Source organism: Crinia signifera, chromosome 9, assembly GCF_055691185.1.
Source record: "Crinia signifera chromosome 9, ASM5569118v1, whole genome shotgun sequence".
Classification (NCBI taxonomy): Eukaryota; Metazoa; Chordata; class Amphibia; order Anura; family Myobatrachidae; genus Crinia; species Crinia signifera.
The window spans coordinates 29,435,597-29,450,747 of NC_139225.1; the positions used below are offsets into that span (position 1 = coordinate 29,435,597).

Here is a 15,151-nt window from a genome sequence, read left to right on the forward strand (position 1 = left end):
AGTTCAAAACATGAAATAGGTCGACGGGCCTAAGGTCGACTGGGTTGGAAGGTTGACACAAGCTTTAGTTCAACAATGGGATGGTCGATAGTCAAAAGGCCAACATGAGTTTTTCATAAAATTATTAAAAAACAGGCAGGTATTTCCTACCTTACCATCCACTAGGGGGATATCATAGTGCACGAAGCATGGCAAGAGCAGCGAGTGTCCATGTCAACTTACGTCGACATCTGGGACAAAAAAAACCATGAAAAACTCATGTCGACCTTTTGACCTTCCCATTGTCGACTTAATGCTTGTCTTGACCTTCCTATTTCATGGGTCGACCTATTTCGTGGGTCGACCGAAGCCCTGCCGACCTTTATACTGTCGACCCTATGATACATACCCACTTTAGTTGCCCTGGGGCCACCAAAAATCTTAATGCAACCTCAATAGACCACAAGTCTGACTAAAGCAGTCCTGGCTCCGGACGATATCGGCTGCGGGGAGTCGATGTACACACTGAACGATATTGGTAAACAATGTTGCTCAGTGATGAGGGGTCGTCATCGATGGCATCATTAACATAATTGAGTGTACATACTAGAGCAGGGTTCCTCAAACTATTTTGTCCCGAATGTTGATGTAAGTCGACATGGACACTGTATCAGTGTACCGCGTGCCCTTGTATGGCTCGCTGTGCCCGGCACACTATTATATTCTCACTCTATGCCAGTGGTTCCCAACCCTGGTCCTCAAGTACCCCTAACAGTGCATGTTTTCCAGATCTCCACACAGAATCACGTGACATAATTAGCTACACCTGTGGATCTCTTCAAATGTGCCTGAACAATGAGAGCACCTGTCGGGTGACCTGGAAAACGTGCACTGTTGGGGGTACTTGAGGACCAGGGTTGGGAACCACTGCTCTATGCCCTAGTACACTGTTTTTCAACCACTGTGCCGTGCCCCCAGATCTAGAGATGCCAAAACCAGTTTGCAGCCACTACTAGTTCAGCTGTTATTTACTGGTCTCTTCTTCTCATGTAAAGGGCCAATGTATTTTATTTGTGTTACCTGTGGGGACCAGTGTGATTGTTTTTTATATGGGGGCCAATAGGTTGGTACTTGTTTCCTATCTGGGCGCCCAGGTTTTCTACGTACGGCACCGTAATGAAATCGGATCGCATCGCATCGTACACATACACGATATTGAACGATGCGATGCGATGCGATCCGATTCGATTTCCCATAGGAAACAATGTGAAATGGCTCAATTTAGCCAAATTCTCATAGGAACAATAGTAAATGGGCCAAAAACACCCCTGAACATTGAAATGTCTCCCCAAAAGTAGTTGACGCCACCCCGCCATCAACGTGAACCCGAAGCGTGGCGAGCGCAGCGAGCCCGCGAGGGGCAGCGGTACGCGTCCTCCGACCTTTTCATGCCCTACTATCCACTAGGGCGTGGAGTGAGAATAGAATAGTGTGGCGAGCGCAGCGAGCCACCGCGCCCGAAGCGTGGCGAGCGCAGCGAGCCCCGCGAGGGGACGTGGATACCTTCACAGTTATACGCGTCCCCTCGCGGGCTTCCCAGGTGTCCATGGCGACGCGGACACCTGGGAAGCCCGCGAAGGGACGCGTTTACCTGTGAAGGTATCCGCGTCCCCTCGCGGGGCTCGCTGCGCTCGCCACGCTTCGGGCTCGGTGGCTCGCTGCGCTCGCCACACTATTCTATTCTCACTCCACGCCGACGTGGATAGTAGGGCATGAAAAGGTCGGAGGGCGCGTACCGCCGCCCCTCGCGGGCTCGCTGCGCTCGCCACGCTTCGGGTACACGTTCATGGCGGGGTGGCGTCAACTACTTTTGGGGGGACATTTCAATGTTCAGGGGTGTTTTTGTCCCATTTACTATTGTTCCAATGATAATTTGGCTAAATTGAGCCATTTAACATTGTTTCCTATGGGAAATCGAATCTGATCGCATCGCATCGCATCGCATCGTTCAATATCGTGTATGTGTACGATGCGATGCGATCCGATTTCTCTACGGAGAATAGCATGGTGCGCAATTAACTTAGCGGGCGCCCAGATAGGAAACAAGTACCAATAGGGTTTGTTTTTTTCCTGTGGGGGCCAATGTGTTTTGCCCTGTGGGGATGTCATGGTGTGCCTTGGCAATTTTAAAATCTTATTTAGTGTGCCGCAAGGTAAAAGGGTTGAAAATCACTGTCCTAGTAGATGGTAGGGTATAAAATACAGCTCAAAAAACACAAAAAACTCATGTCGACATTTTAACTGTCGACTTTCTCATTGTCGACCTAATGCTTCCAACCCTGTTGACCATAGCCATGTCAACCTATTTCATGTGTCGACCTAAGCCCTGTCGACAGTTAGTAGTCAACGTAATGTATGTTGACGTAGCGACAGTACCTCCGTAAGATCATGCATACAGGTTTCCAGTGTTGATCCTCCGATGACCGTCTTAGTCAGAGAGCAGTAAATCTAATGACCCGGATGACGGCATGATTGTCAGTGTGGGCAAAGGTCTCCTCCCTATCTGCCCTTGCACTTCCATATGTACTCATTCTCATTAATGATTGTCAGTTCGGCATGTAAGGAAGGCGACATTAGGAAAACATAAGTAATGCTCAATTTTTCTACCGTGGTTAGAATTTCACAGCTACTGTCCTTATGTCCAGGGCTGGCAACAGAAATCTTGGGGCCCCATACACTTTTATCTCTGGGGCCGCCCACCCCATCAAACGCTCCCATCAACCAGCTCCCATGCTAGAACATAAACTGGACGCACTCCCTCATCCTGCGGCCTGCGCTCTAACACACTGACGCACTCAGTCACCCTGTGGCCTCTGCTTTCTATCCCACCAACGTGCTCCCGCATCCTTCGGCCTGCGCTCTATCACACTGACATGCACCCTCATCCTGTGGCCTGAGCTCTCACAGTAATGCGCTCCCTTACCCTGCGGTATAATACACCGATGCACACCCTCACCCTGTGGCCTGTGCTCTATCACACTGATGCACAACCTCACCCTGCGCTCTATCACACTGATGCGCTCCCTCACCCTGCGGCATATTACACTGATGCACACCCTCACCCTGTGGCCTGTGCTCTATCACACTGATGCACACCCTCACCCTGTGGCCTGTGCACAATCACACTGATGCACACCCTCACCCTGTGGCCTGTGCTCTATCACACCAATGTGCTCCCACATCCTTCGGCCTGCGCTCTATCACACTGACATGCACCCTCACCCTATGGCCTGAGCTCTCACAGTGATGCGCTCCCTCAACCTGCGGTATATTACACTGATGCACACCCTCACCCTGTGGCCTGTGCTCTATCACACTGATGCACACCCTCACCCTGTGGCCTGTGCACTATCACACTGATGCACACACTCACCCTGTGGCCTGTGCTCTATCACACCAATGTGCTCCCACATCCTTCAGCCTACGCTCTATCACACTGACATGCACCCTCACCCTGTGGCCTGAGCTCTCACAGTGATGCGCTCCCTCACCCTGCGGTATATCACACTGATGCACACCCTCACCCTGTGTCCTGGTCTCTATCACACCCACACACAACCTCACCCTGCGCTCCCTCACCCTGTGGCCTGAGCTCTCACACTGATGCAGTCCTTCACCCTGCGCTATATTACACTGACACACACCCTCACCCTGTGGCCTGTGCTCTATTACACTGATGCACAACCTCACCCTGCGCTCTGCCCTCTATTACACTGACATGCTCCCTCAGCCTTTGCTCCCTCACCCTGAGGCCTGCGCTCAATCACACTGATGCGCACCATCAACCCACGGCCTGTGCTGTATCACACTGATGTGCACCCCCACACCGCGGCCTGTGCTCTATAACTCTGATGCACTTCCTAACCCTCCGTCCCGACCCCTAGTGTTGACCCTCCCCGCTAGTGCTTAGCCCTCACATCCTTTACCCCCCAGCAGCCTAACCCACCCCACATATATGCACACATACACCATTATCATTACCTTTGAAACATCCGCAGAGTGCAGGCTGGCTGGGTGGGCCTGGCAGGAAATGACTGCAGAAGCCTCTCCATTGTCATGCAGCAGCAGCAGGCAAGTGTAGAGACATAAATCACACAGGTGATTTATGGTAGGAAGGGGTCCGTTGGCACCCTCATCCCCCCACCCCCAGGGGGCTCTACACACACACTGCTTTCATTTGGTTTCCAACCATATCAATATTTTTTTTCTTTATATATTTTTTATTTTATTTTTGACTTCAGACGTATTTACCTCAGTGTATTATGAATTAAAATAAAACACTTTTGTTTACAACAACCATCTCACATTCCTTCATTTCCTCATATTCACTCCATTAGGACAGAGCGCAGTACCATATCTTCCTAGATTTTATGTCAATTGTTTTGGGGGTGGTCTTCCCCTTCTTTGGTACCGCAGCTAGTCCGAACACATAATCTCAGTGCGCAAGTAGTACAATTGTAACTAGGCCTGGAAGGAAGCAGCAGCAGCCACCTATAGCTCGGCCCCCGACCGGTCCTATTTAGCCCCACCCACATCAGGGTGTCAGATAGCTGAGCTCAGCTGTTGTCTTGCCAATAGTCATTTGAGGGGGCGGAACAACAGCCGACAGGACCACTGAGTGAGTGGGGTGAGAGGGCCTGTTTTTGGGCCCTTCAGATCGTCTGGCTTGGGTCAGCTGTCCCTATGTCGCCGGGCATGATTATGTCCCCTTGGAAAAAGCTAATATTATCACACACCGGTGTGGAAGTTCATAGCTAGAGTGTGACACTACACATCTGCTGTAAACAATATATAACGCGTGTCTCAGCCGCCAATCACCGCCGCAGCACTGGCCAGCAGCGCACAGTGAGTAAAAATAAGCATGGCAACCTTAGGACCTATCTTGGGTGGAAAGCTCAGCAGAAACCCAGGAGTGTGGCCAGATAGTTTCCCTGCCACTGATATTACTGCTGGAAGGATTTGGGGAGGAAGGAGGTCTGCTCATAATGATGGTGGCAGAGGGAGATGGGGTCTTTCATCTGAAGGAAGGGTCCTGCCTGCAAGGACCTTCCAAACTTCCCACCTGCAGCCCGAGCAGGGGCACAGCCAAGGGAGCAGGATAGAGCAGCAGAGCATTACCAAATTATGACTGATCACTGGGGGTGCAGTACACACAAATGGGAGAGAGACGCCACCCTGGCTTTCTGCGTGTGCGACACTTATGTCATATAATGTGTAATACGTGTAATATCTTAGAACATGTGTATGGTTAAAAGGTATGTAATAATTTATTGACAATGACATGAACTTTATTTAAAAAATCAATCAATAAACTGTTATTCCTCATGGAGGGAGTAATGACTTTTCACAGAAAAGATAGAACACCCCTTAACTGGGAAACAGTGGATTCGTCTTAGCAGTTCAGTCAACGGGGTAACACTTTGGACTGAAATATTTCTCCTGCAGTGGAGGGGACACGTTTTTTTGTACATAGATACCCAAGAAAAACTATCCGAATCCAACAATTCAAGAATAACCCTACGGAATCTAATAAAAATAATTATTACCACCATAAATTATTATTTGATAACTTACTCTCCCAGCAAGAATCAAGATATACCTTTTTTTTTTAACTCTATGCTGATACCACCGATTTGGAAACAAATGAAATAAATTATTATCTAAATTAAAAGGACAATTCCCCCCTACCATTATCAAAGCATTAACGGACCAAAATGGTAAATGATCTAATACAGGGAAATCCGTCTATGACACCCTCCATCGCTCAAACTCATAGACCAATATCACTATTAAACACAGACTATAAAATGTACACTAAACTCACAGGAGACCGTTTGAAAATATTATTACCAAAATCTATACATGAAGATCAGACAGGATTTATTTGGGGCCGACAATTTTTAATAGCAAAACAGTGGCTGCGGTCGTCTGGCACTCCTGATCCACATGCAATTCTCTCGCTAGATGCAGAGAAAGCATTTGATCTGGATACGTGGGATTATATTTTGAGGCAATGCAATGGTTCTAAGTGCCGGATGAATGCCTGTGCTTAATTAAGGCTTCATATCTTAATGCCTCTTCCCAGATATTGTCTAATAACTATCTCCTCTCTATTTTCAGGAGAACACACACACCAGGGCTGTCCCCTTTCCCCATTATTATTCGCAATAGCATTGGAACCACTGACAATAAAACTAAGGTCCTCACGTCAATTTACTGAGATCTTTATCAGAAATAGGGAAATTAAATTTAGTCAATTCGCAGAGAATATGCTGCGTTTCCTATCTAATCCACAAACCTCCATCCTAGCTATAATGCAAATCACAAACTTCTTAGGCACATTTATGGGATTCTGTCAGGGGCAGGGCTAGGGTATCTGGTATTCCCGGCTGTGGCAGCATTGAGCCAGTGGTAGGGTCAGGGAACTGGAGCAAGAGGGGCTTGAGATAAGGACAGTTCATAGAGCTCTAGGCACTGAGGATACAGCTAGGTGGGAGTGTTGACGAGACTCTGAACAGACCCATTGTGACCCCAAAAAGAAACCAGACTGAAACAGGTAGGACCCTGCTTTTTTTACTGCTTCCAAAAACCGTTTTCAGACCGCACATATTACCGTTTTAAAAGGGTTAAAAATCGGCAAAATAACATTTTTTTTAGTGCGGTCTGAAAGGGGAGGACTAAGTTGACACACACACAGTTGACTAAGTTGACACACATATGCACCCATAAGAACTGCATGTATATAATCTTTGGCAAAGAAATATTATTAACCATAAGATACTAATCCTAGTGCAATTTTCTGAATTAATTGCCATATAGAAATGCTATTAATTATCTGCTTAAAGGGCTCTATAATTAAGCATCATTATGCTGTACTATTTGCTTCATTTTATCTGTATTTTAATTTGTATTGCATTATTAGCATATCATAGATTGGCCACCTATTTAGCTTAATATTGTGTATTTTGTATTTTTTTATTTTATTAAATATGTTATTTTAAAGTATTCCTACTCTGCGTATTTTTGTATCTTTCTTCTGTTTTTCCTCTGTATTAGGACATTGAGCAGCCCCAAACAAGACAGCAGCACTGTTAGGAATATCGCCATTTATGTGATATTTTATCACTAATCTTATTAATATCTCCTTATTCTTCATAGCGCAGGTCTTTTGCTTTCTGACATCTGATTTGTAGTCTGAGGCGTGGGTCCTGATTTTAATATCCTTGCTTCCAGCACATTCTGTCTCTTTCAGTAGAAGTCGTTGCCCACCCTCCAGCCCTTTTGGTTTAATTGTTTTGAGATATAGTTTTTGTCGGCTTATTGTGGCGGATAGAACGGTTATTTTACTTTAATAGGCGGGTTTGCCTTTAGTTATTATTTTGTGTCGAGATATGGGCATCACCTGTCCAGGTGGGCCCACATTTGGACCTTAACGATTGTTAATGTGTCAGGGTAGGAGGCCCAATTTTTTCCAGCTTGGGCAGAGTGATGAGCTGTGCCTTGGTGTTGGTTATGAGAGGTCAGGGGCAGAGGCAGATGGTCAACCCCTCATCTTAGGGGCAGATGGCCCCTTTGGAGTCTGTTTAATTTTTGTTGCCAAGTAGGCTAGCAGTGGGCCGGTCCGGGGCAAAAGGGCAATAGGCCCTTGGATTTGAATCTTTTTTTATTTTTACAGTTTGTTATTTTTATTAGCAAATTAATTTTTTTATTTTTTTTTGCAACCGTTCTTTACCCGACACCTTAGCTAGAGCAGGGAAGTACATTTTTTATTAAATAGGCCGTCCTGCTCAAATAAAAAGCTGCCCCCTTTAAGCCCAACTCAGTTGTCCGTGTCTTTATTTTTAGATAAGTGGTGGGAGTGTGGGAGAATGCATATGCCTGTGTTGAGTTTATAACCCCCCATGTGTAGTATATTTGACAATCAACTTTATAGTAAAATGCTACTGTTTTTCTAGATCGCCCATTATATTTTTTAAAAAACACCAAATAAAAAGCAATTTGAAAAAAAAAAAAGAGATAATATAATTAAATGTTATGTAATGTAACAAGATATATAGAAAAATTTCACGCAAATGGGGGGTATCAATATTTATCTTGGCAACTGGAACGTACTTACGCCACTGTGCACACAGTAGGTGCCACTTACATTACATTACGGTTATACTTTTCCGTCATTTTAACAGGCTGGTAAGTAGTCCACTCTCTGGTCTTCTGCTGTGTCCGAAGATGCAGCATTGGATCCTCTGCGGGAACATCATCCATCTGAGCAGACCCCTGGTTACGCAGGAGGTCCGGTGAAATCACGCTGCACACCAGTTTCGGCATGCACATAATAAATGAGAGACCTGCAGCCCATTTTCTGCAACCCCAGCAGTACAGTTTGTCAAAATCATTAATACCCCTTTCAGACAGAAAACGAAATTACCGGGTGAAGCAATTCTACCCGGTAATTTGGTGAATAACACGGGTCCTTTTTCTGTGTGAAAGGGCACACCCGTGTCGTAAATCCCGTGTCTCTGACCCTGGAATTGACCTGGGTCGAGGACAAGGGATTTATGACCTGTGTTGACCCTTTCACACAGAAGAAATACACGTTTTCAAATTACCGGGTAGAAATTTTCAACCCGGTAATTTGTTCTTCTGTGTGAATGGGGGTCAGGCTGCTCCCGGAAAAATGACACGGCATTTGAAATGCCGTGTATTTGCCTGGATTTTCAGCCTTTTCTGTCTGAAAGGGGTATTAATCTCTGAATAAGCCCTGGGTGCACCAATGTACTGCATCAATGATTGTCACTGCAGTGCTTGCTTCCTCCTTGTCACTGTACCTGTGTATTAGGGCTGGATAGTAACTTGCTATGTTTATCTTCCTAGAGGTGGGACAAACCCTTTGTGCTTGTTGCTGATAAGACCTTTGCTCAGAAACACCCGAGAGCTCATCCCGGTACCTTCTCTCGATCACACTCTCGCCATGACCCTGGAGAAATGTGAGTTCAGTGTATAATCAGGCACAATATTGTGGCCTTATTCTGGTCCACTCACAAAAGCAAATTCTCTCTCTCTCTAATGGACAAAACCATGTGCACTGCAGGTGGGGCAGATGTGCAAAGAGAGTTAGATTTGGGTGTTATTTTGTTTCTGTGCAGGGTAAATACTAGCTTCTTTATTATTACACTGCAATATAGATACCAGTTGGATCACTTTGTACAAACCCCACCCAAATCTAATTCTCTCTGCACATGTTACATCTGCCCCACCTGCAGCACACATTTTGTCTATTAAAAAGAGAATTTGCTTTTGCAAGTGAACCAGAATCAGGCCCGTGTGTATAGCAGGAATCAGTCTATAAGAGTAATACAGTAACTAGGCAGAAGCAGAATACAGCTCGGACAGTTTATGATCAGATCAATCCTGGTAACAAAATTTTAAAGAATATTTTTCTGTATGATTATTGTTGTTTTATATGGGATGATGACATTCAACCCTTTGAGTGCCAAGTGAATTTATCACAATAGGTTATTCATCATTGTGACCTGTAATGTTACCTTATATAGGAAATATAATTTTTACACATTTTTTATTTGAATTTATATAACAAATGTGAGTGGTGCTGACAGTTTTAATAGATATTTTGAACATCGCTCAAAGAGATGTTGGTATTCAAAGGGTTAATTTAAACTATTTATTAACATTTGGAGTATCGTTGATTTCGGACTGCGGTATACCTTGAACGTAGATAGGAAGGGGGGGGGGTTGTGTTATGTGTAGTTACTGTACAGCCGAGTAACAGTTCTTTTGTTAACTGTTTAATAATTTTGTGACTCATGTACTGTTCAGGAAAGTGCGTGTAGGTTTTTCCAACAATCATTACTTTTACAAATGGAAATACATTTATTAGAATAAATAATCATGGCACAAGACAAAGCGGTACATTTGCTAAGATGGGAGCTCTGTTGAACTGTAAATAACAATTGGGCCAGATTCTCTAAGCTTCAAAAGTGATAAAATAAAGAGTGATAAACAACCAGCCAATCAGCACCTGACTGACATTTTTCAAACACAGTCTGTGACATGGCAGGTAGGAGCTGATTGGCTGGCTGTTTATCACTCTCCATTTTATCACTTTTGAAGCTTAGAGAATCTGGCCCTTTTTCTTGTTTTGTTCTTTGCTCATCTTTGTATTTAGGAAAGGCAGAAAAGAACTCTCTTTTTTAGGGGCACAACTTGTAAATTTTGTGGTTATTTTTAAAATGTAACTTTTATTTAGATTACTTTTAAAATCTGCAGGAACCAACTGACAAAGACATTTCCACATATGTAACATCAAACATGCAACCATTGTCAAAGAAAAAATATATGTATCTTTGACAGGACAAAATGAATGATGAAATGCCCTTGCTTCACAAGTAGTCTGGAGCAGAGGGGCTTAATTAAAGTGACAGCGAACTTGCGAGAATATCACCTTTCCAATATGGGGCGAAATGTAATAGGGTGCGATTTTTGGACGAGTTCCAAACTCGCCAGAAATCGCACCTTTAAAAATCGTGTTTTTTGACGCAAAATCGCATATGTAATGAGATGCGAATTAGCGGCAAAAAATGTGATTTGCCGCGATTTCGGGCGATTTTAAGTCCAGAAAATGTGCGCATTTTCATATATGCGATTTTTGTAAAAAAAAAAAAAAAAAAAAAAAAACAGCGTGCGGTCCCCCCTCCTAAGCATAACCAGCCCCGGGCTCAAAAAGCCGGTGCTGGTATCATAAAATCAAAGGAACAATCAAGTTGGGGTTCCCTGGATTTTATAAAACCAGCACCAGGCTCAAGGTCCGGCGCTGGTTCCCAAAATACGGGGGACAAAATGACTAGGGGTCCCCCGTATTTCAAGAACCAGCACCAGACCCAACCAGCCAGCAGGGTAATGCCACAGCCGGGGGACACTTATTATATAAAGTCCCGCGGCCAAAGCATTAACCCCCTGGCTGGTCAGCATGGGCAGGGGTCCTGGGGAAGTGGGGACCCCCCAAAGAAGGGGTCCCCCCCCTCCAGGACTTACCAGCCCATGCTGAAAGTCCGGGGCTGTCCCCGATGCCCCTGGGCGGTGGGCATCGGGCTGATGTAAAGTGTAAAAAAAAGAATAAAAACTATTGTCTTCTGCTGTAGAACTATGAGTCCCAGCAAGCCTACCCCACATGCTGGGACTTGGAGAACCACAAGTCCCAGCATGCGGGGCATTAAAGGGCCCGCTGGTACTTGTAGTTCCATAGTACAAGAAATAGTTAAATAAACACACACTGACACCCTGAAAAATAAAAGTTTAATACATCCACAGCCCACACACACTGATACTTACCTACCTTGAGCCCGTAGGTCGGTCCCTGGATCCTGGATCCGGGGCTCCAGGGCAGAAGAGTCCGGTTCCGGGGCCTTGGTCCTGGTTCCGGGGCTGGTCCGGGGTTCTGGGGCTCCTGGGCTGAAGAATCCGGGGTCCAGGATCCGAAGTAGTCCACAGGGGTACCTGAGGAAGGAAATCCTACTCACCTGGTCCCCGGCGACGACCCCGGCATCTTCAGCTCCAGACGCGCTGCTCCCGGCTGGTACCCGCTCACGGACTGGAGAGGCGCAGAGATTTTTCATCTTCCGCGCCCCGGAGCCCGGACCCAGGATCCAGGGACCGACCTACGGGCTCAAGGTAGGTAAGTATCAGTGTGTGTGGGCTGTGGATGTATTAAACTTTTATTTTTCAGGGTGTCAGTGTGTTTATTTAACTATTTCTTGTACTATGGAACTACAAGTACCAGCGGGCCCTTTAATGCCCCGCATGCTGGGACTTGTGGTTCTCCAAGTCCCAACATGCGGGGTAGGCTTGCTGGGACTCATAGTTCTACAGCAGAAGACAATAGTTTTTATTCTTTTTTTTTACACTTTACATCAGCCCGATGCCCACCGTCAAGGGGCATCGGGGACAGCCCCGGACTTTCAGCATGGGCTGGTAAGTCCTGGAGGGGGGGGGGGGGGCCTTCTTTGGGGGGTCCCCACTTCTCCAGGACCCCTGCCCATGCTGACCAGCCAGGGGGTTAATGCTTTGGCCGCGGGACCTTATATAATAAGTGTCCCCCGGCTGTGGCATTACCCTGCTGGCTGGTTGGGTCTGGTGCTGGTTCTTGAAATACGGGGGACCCCTAGTCATTTTGTCCCCCGTATTTTGGGAACCAGCGCCGGACCTTGAGCCTGGTGCTGGTTTTATAAAATCCAGGGAACCCCAACTTGATTGTTCCTTTGATTTTATGATACCAGCACCGGCTTTTTGAGCCCGGGGCTGGTTATGATTAGGAGGGGGGACCGCACGCCGTTTTTTCTTTTTCTTTTTTGTTTTAACTATTTTTTTTACAACAGAAGCATGCACAGATCTCAATGATCTGTGCATGTTTCTGTAAAAATCGCCAGCAAGAAGCTGGTCTATTTTTTTTGCGCTTTTTGGTTATGTCCCATATGCGACTATAGAACTCGCATCCTATTACATATGCGAGTTCTATAGTTTACTATGGGAAAACATCTGGATGCGATTTTCAGTGTGACTGAAAATCGCATCTTTTAAATGTGCGAATTCACGGGAAAAAATGCGATTTTTCCCGCGACTCGCACCCTATTACATGTGCGATTTTTAGAAAAATTGCGATTTTGGCCAATTTTGACCAAAAATCGCAAAAGTCTAAAAATCGCACCCTATTACATTTCGCCCCATGGTGTCTGATGAAGTGAAAGAGATACTGTTGTTTGTGGTGTCTTTTGCAACAAATAAATCAGTTGGTTGTAATTATGTTGTAATATAGTCAGCAGTACAGTCTCTAATGCTGGGTACACACCAGGACGACAAGGGTCCGATCCCATCAATCTAGATCCAATTCCAACCGTTTGGATGTAGATTGTGTGGTGATTGGGCCCTTTTTTGTCCTGGTGTGGACCAATACTGATCCGATGCGCGGTCCCGCGGGTCGGTCGGTCGTTATTCAGATCCTACCTGCAGCAGGTAGGATCTGGAAACGACCATACTCCCGGGTGCGGGTCACCATCGGACCCACTCACAGTACACATCGTGAGCGGGTCGTGCCCCCGCGTCATCGTGAGTGGGTTGGAAGAAACACTGACGACCTGCTCACATCGTGCATCGTGAGCGGGTCATCCTGGTGTGTAACCCACATTACTGTTTCTATACAGATGGCTTTGTTATCAGCCAATAATTGTAAATACAAGACCATTAATTGAATAATCCACCTCCTGCCTTCGTACAACCCTGTCAATGCATACCTCCCACTGCTACCACCTACCATCACCTAGCAAAGCAGGAGAAATCGGGTATGGGTGAAAACCGGACCAGGACAAAACCCCCGGACCGCCGGACCAGACATCAAACTCTGCATTTTGAAGCTTGTAGCCTCCGATCCAGGGGGGGTGTCCTGTCCGGGGGTGTCCTGTCCGGGGTGCTGCCTGTCACACCTGTCATCAGGTAGAGGAGGAGGGGTAGAATAAAGCCTCCCTGTATGGTCCGGGCATGTAGCAAAAACCGGACGGTCCGGACCACACAGGGAGGCTGTAATCACCCCTTCCCCATGTCCCTGGTGATAGCTATCACAGGGAACCCCCCGGACAAGCCCCCCCCCTGGACAGGACACCCCCGGACCGGACCCTACAAGCTCCAGACTGCAGATTGTGATGTCCTGTCCGGCGGTCCGGAGTGCGGTCCGGTCCGGTTTTTACATAGTCCCGGAGAAATCTCTTTTGAACCTCATACCCACAATAAATTCAACACTGAATTGTACAGCACAGCAACACTAAGCTGTAATAAACTTTATATGTAGTAATTAAAATGTGTGTAACATTGAACGTCTATAGTTCTAGAATGACCGTATGAGCTAGCCTTGGACTTTTAGGGAAAAAAATATTTTTTCTGTGTTTATTGTAGCACGCACACCAACGGTGACATGACATGTTTTCTAGCAATGCCCTCTCAATACTTAGTAATGATAAAGATGACACCCAGATCTGACTAGTCCATCGGACTGTACTGTGCCAACTACCTCAAATTTGTATATAACATAGGGGAAGATGTTTCAGGCCTTTGATAAAAACAGTGTAGAGAGATAAAAGAGCTGATTCAGGATTGATCTTTGCAAACTGAATTGGGGCCCAGCCTGGATGGTCGGGGTTATGTGTAAGCATAGAAGTGGAATGCCCAGTATTTTATGGATGTGAATAATACATCATTTTAAGATAAAGATAGTGTGTTGATAGTTTAGAAATTGTGATTTAAATGTTTTGATGTGTACTTTATGTTTTTTAGTAATTTGTTAATGCTTAGCTCTAGGGAAGCCAATCCCGGGGCATTTTTTCAATCCCGGGATTCGAGATTGAAAAATGCTCAATCCCGGGATTCCCGGGATCCCGGGATTGGCTTTCCTAATTAAAAGACTGCCCCACAAACTTACATTTGATGGTTGCCGGGTTGCCGGTTGTGGGGGGACGGGTCGTCCATGCCGCTGGCGTGCTGGCTGTGGGCGCTTGGGCTGGGCGAGTGGGCGCGCTGGGTGGGTGCTTGGGCTGGGCGGGTGGGTGGGCGCGCTGTCCGGCACGGCATTACAATGCCGGGCGCGTCCTCTGCCTGCGCAGCGTGACCCCTGATCTCACGCTGAGAGGTCACGCTGCACACAGTGCTGCCGGGAGAAGTCGGGCAGCGTCTGAGCGATGCTCAGACACTGCCCGGCATTAGACTGCGCGCATGCGCAGTCTAATCCCGAAATCCCGGGATTGGAAACTCCAATCCCGGGATTGAAATCCCGGCGTTTTGGGGGCCAAATCCCGGGATCCCGCCGATCCCGATCCCGGGATTGGCCACCCTACTTAGCTCCCCTCAAGGTGTATGTGTGTGTTTAATATTATTATTATTCAAAAGCGGGTATTCAATTTTAATTATAGTTTCTTATTCGTCAGAATTGTGTTTGTTTCTTACATATTTATTTTTGACAGTCCTTCAGAGAATTCTTGGAGATTTATTTGTTCTTTTTCTCCTCATTTCCTTATCTGTTACTGAAAGTGACTGTTGTTACAATGATTGCTTGTTG

General features: G+C 46.2%; 1 protein-coding gene across 1 annotated transcript in view; it reads left to right on the forward strand.

Moving 5' to 3' along the window:
* The first annotated feature begins 8,971 nt into the window (after positions 1 to 8,971).
* Positions 8,972 to 15,151, forward strand: part of LOC146035308 (histo-blood group ABO system transferase-like) — a 31,614-nt gene continuing 25,434 nt past the window's right edge. The window contains exon 1 of the mRNA XM_083158668.1: positions 8,972 to 9,023. Coding sequence (XP_083014794.1) covers positions 9,008 to 9,023 — 16 coding nt within the window. The 5' untranslated portion in view covers positions 8,972 to 9,007. The remainder of the gene's footprint in view (positions 9,024 to 15,151) is intronic.